This window comes from Triticum urartu, chromosome 1A (assembly GCF_056163025.1).
Source record: "Triticum urartu cultivar PI428250 chromosome 1A, HENAU_Tu73, whole genome shotgun sequence".
Lineage (NCBI taxonomy): Eukaryota > Viridiplantae > Streptophyta > Magnoliopsida > Poales > Poaceae > Triticum > Triticum urartu.
Genome location: NC_141873.1, coordinates 498,600,240 through 498,602,922, shown reverse-complemented (window position 1 = coordinate 498,602,922; position 2,683 = coordinate 498,600,240). Strand labels below are relative to the sequence as shown.

Here is a 2,683-nt window from a genome sequence, read left to right as displayed (position 1 = left end):
AGGAGGAGGGTGAGGAGGAGGAGGGCGAGGAGGAGGCCGAGGAGGAGGGTGAGGAGGAGGGCGAGGAGGGTGGAGGGGATGTTGATCCCGAGTTGTGGGGTGACTTGCCACCGGGTGCTCCGCAGGGGTGGCTGCATGGTAATGCCGGACTACCTACACCACCTTCTATCGAGGAGCACAAGTGGCTCATTGAACCTGTGGGGACAGAGTAAGTGCCTCTCAATCATATTTTCAACACATGACAACATTTTCTTATTGTACACATGGCAATCATTTGATTCTTTTGCAGAAACTGGATCCTTCGCGGAAAGGGCCGTAAACCGAACGGCCTTATCACTGTCCTGTTGAAGGAGTTTTGGCCTGTCCTATTCTGCCCGCGGCCAGACAGGGACCTGCAGCTGCGGGTTTTGGCCACGAGCTGGGCCCACTACGAGGCTTGCAGCAACGCGGAGTACGGGACGGCCGCTAAGGCCGTGATCACCAAATTTTGGGTAAGTTCTCTTCTGAATCACTTGTCTTCAGTTTCGTTCATAGTTTATCATTGAATCACTCAACTCATGCCTTGTTTGCTTCTGGTTTATGCATGATTGCAGCAACTCTATAGAGTTCTTGACGAGCACAAGGCCAGAGCCGACGTGGTCTTGCTTGCGGCTGCGAAGAAGAAAGCTTGTCAGTTGCAGTACGAGGTGCGCTGGGTTGCCGTCTCGCAGTACTACCACATCTACCTGCAACAAAAGATGACCAAAACTCAAGCGCAGAGGCAACGACTTACCTTGAACAGGGAGCAGTGCATGATGGTAACTATTACTAACTTATCATTGTTTCAAGCAGTCAACTATATGTTTCGTGCTCACATGTCATGCTTCCAAAATTTGCATAGGTTGTTCCTCGTTGGTGCTATGGAAGGCATGACGGATGGGCGAGTTTGGTGGATAGGTGGCTCGGCGACGATGCAGAGTTTGCTGCCAAGAGCATCAAGGCCCGGGCTAACCGTGGAAAAGATGGGACACACGGCCAAGGAAACAGGAACCACCGGGGCTTCAAGGCCATGAAGGTATATCTATATGCATGATGCATTTTTGTTCTTCTTTACCGTCATGTTCTTATGTATGGCTAACTTCTGTTTGACGTTGCAGGAGGACAAGTTGAAGAGGCCGCTCTCAGACATTGAGTCGTTGAAGCTGGCCCGCGAGCGGAGTCATCCCAAGGAGGGCGAGAGCCAGTACTATGGCAAGACCGAGGAGCACCTGGAGTCTTACACTCAGCACTATCAGAAGTTGCATCCGGATGTTCCTGTTCCTGAGGTCGCCCAGCCTCAGATCGATGACACGGTGGTGGTGGCCATCCAGGGGAAGTCACATGGCCGGTATCCGTGTTTCGATGGCTTGATAACTCCTTCGATCTCGTACACACGGCTTCGGTCTACCAACCCGAGCCAGTTAGAGAGTACGGGGCGTTCACAGACTCCCTTAGCCCGCCAGCATGCTGTAAGTACTTCCCCTTTATCTTTTTCTCTCTAGCATTCTCAGTTCATTTTCAGCATTGCTCACTTAGAAACAACCTAAATTATGTAGGAATATAAGGCCTTTGTCGAGCATAGGAATCTCGAGGTGCGAGAGTACTTGCAACGAGTGAAGGCAAATGATGATTACAACCGTCAGATGATGGTGGTTAGTTTTGCCCTCTTAAAACCAAGCTAAAATTTTGCACTTTCATTCCTTCTGACCTTCTAGTTTGCTTGTTTAACTAACATCCAGGCTATGTTGGCGTCATGGAGTAACCGCACGGATCCACCACAAATGGGACCCCCACCACCACCTGCGGGAGAACCCCCACACGTGCCCATGTTCGATGAATGGGTGGCACTACGCAGTGATGGTCCGGTTAGTACATTTGCCTAACTACTGGCAAACTAGTTCTCGTTCATTCAACACTATCATATCATATTTACCGTTAGAATCTTTTCTGAAACATGTAGGGGACCAGTGGCTCGACTACTGCTCCGTCGACCCCAGTCACTCCGATCTGGCAGAGTGATGGTGGTCGCGGTGGAGGTTTTGGCAGAGGTGGTCTTGGTGGTGGTGGTTTTGGCGGAGGTGGTCATGGTGGTGGTTTTGGCGGAGGTGGTCTTGCTTGATGTCGATGATGATTCCGTGCATGTGGCCGTCGTGCCATGCCTTTCATGTTGCTACTTTTATGATGTTCCATGTCTTGCACTACTTTTATGTTCATGAACTTCCGCCGGTGATGATCTTTAGATGATGATGATGAACTTGACTATGTTTAGATGATGATGATGAACTTGAGTATGTTTAGATGATGAACTATCATATTTCTGCATAATTCCATATTATTCTGCTTTGAAATGCTGTCAAATGAATTGAAAAAGAGAAAACAGGGAAAATAAAAAAAAAATAAAAAACTGTGCCTACGGCAAAGCCGTTGGCATATATAAGCCGAGGAGTTACCAGGGCTTGCCACGTGGCAGATCTATGCCTACGGCAATGCCGTCGGCATAGATTTTCATCTATGCCGACGGCTTTGCCGTAGGCATAGCCCTGCCGCCAGGAGAAACCAGGGAAAGACACGTGGCAGGACTATCTATGCCTACGGCTTTGCCATAGGCATAACACTGCCACCAGGAGCACCACGGGACACCACGTGGCAGAGGTACGCCGACGGC

The 2,683-nt window shown here is 49.9% G+C and overlaps 1 protein-coding gene across 1 annotated transcript; it reads left to right on the top strand.

Annotated features, from left to right (window-relative positions):
• Nucleotides 1-737: 737 nt before the first annotated feature.
• LOC147991952 (uncharacterized) lies at nucleotides 738-2,037 on the top strand. The gene is made up of 6 exons (XM_087538885.1): nucleotides 738-797; nucleotides 881-1,054; nucleotides 1,137-1,487; nucleotides 1,575-1,670; nucleotides 1,758-1,878; nucleotides 1,979-2,037. Exons 1-6 carry the CDS (start codon nucleotides 738-740, stop codon nucleotides 2,035-2,037), a joined length of 861 nt encoding a protein of 286 aa, XP_087395011.1.
• The last annotated feature ends 646 nt before the right edge of the window (nucleotides 2,038-2,683 follow it).

Coding starts and splice junctions, on each gene's coding strand:
- LOC147991952 (XM_087538885.1), top strand. CDS start 738: ATGACCAAAACTCAAGCGCAGAGGCAACGACTTACCTTGAACAGGGAG. Junction 1,671..1,757: donor ACAACCGTCAGATGATGGTG/GTTAGTTTTGCC, acceptor ACTAACATCCAG/GCTATGTTGGCGTCATGGAG. Junction 1,879..1,978: donor GGTGGCACTACGCAGTGATG/GTCCGGTTAGTA, acceptor TGAAACATGTAG/GGGACCAGTGGCTCGACTAC.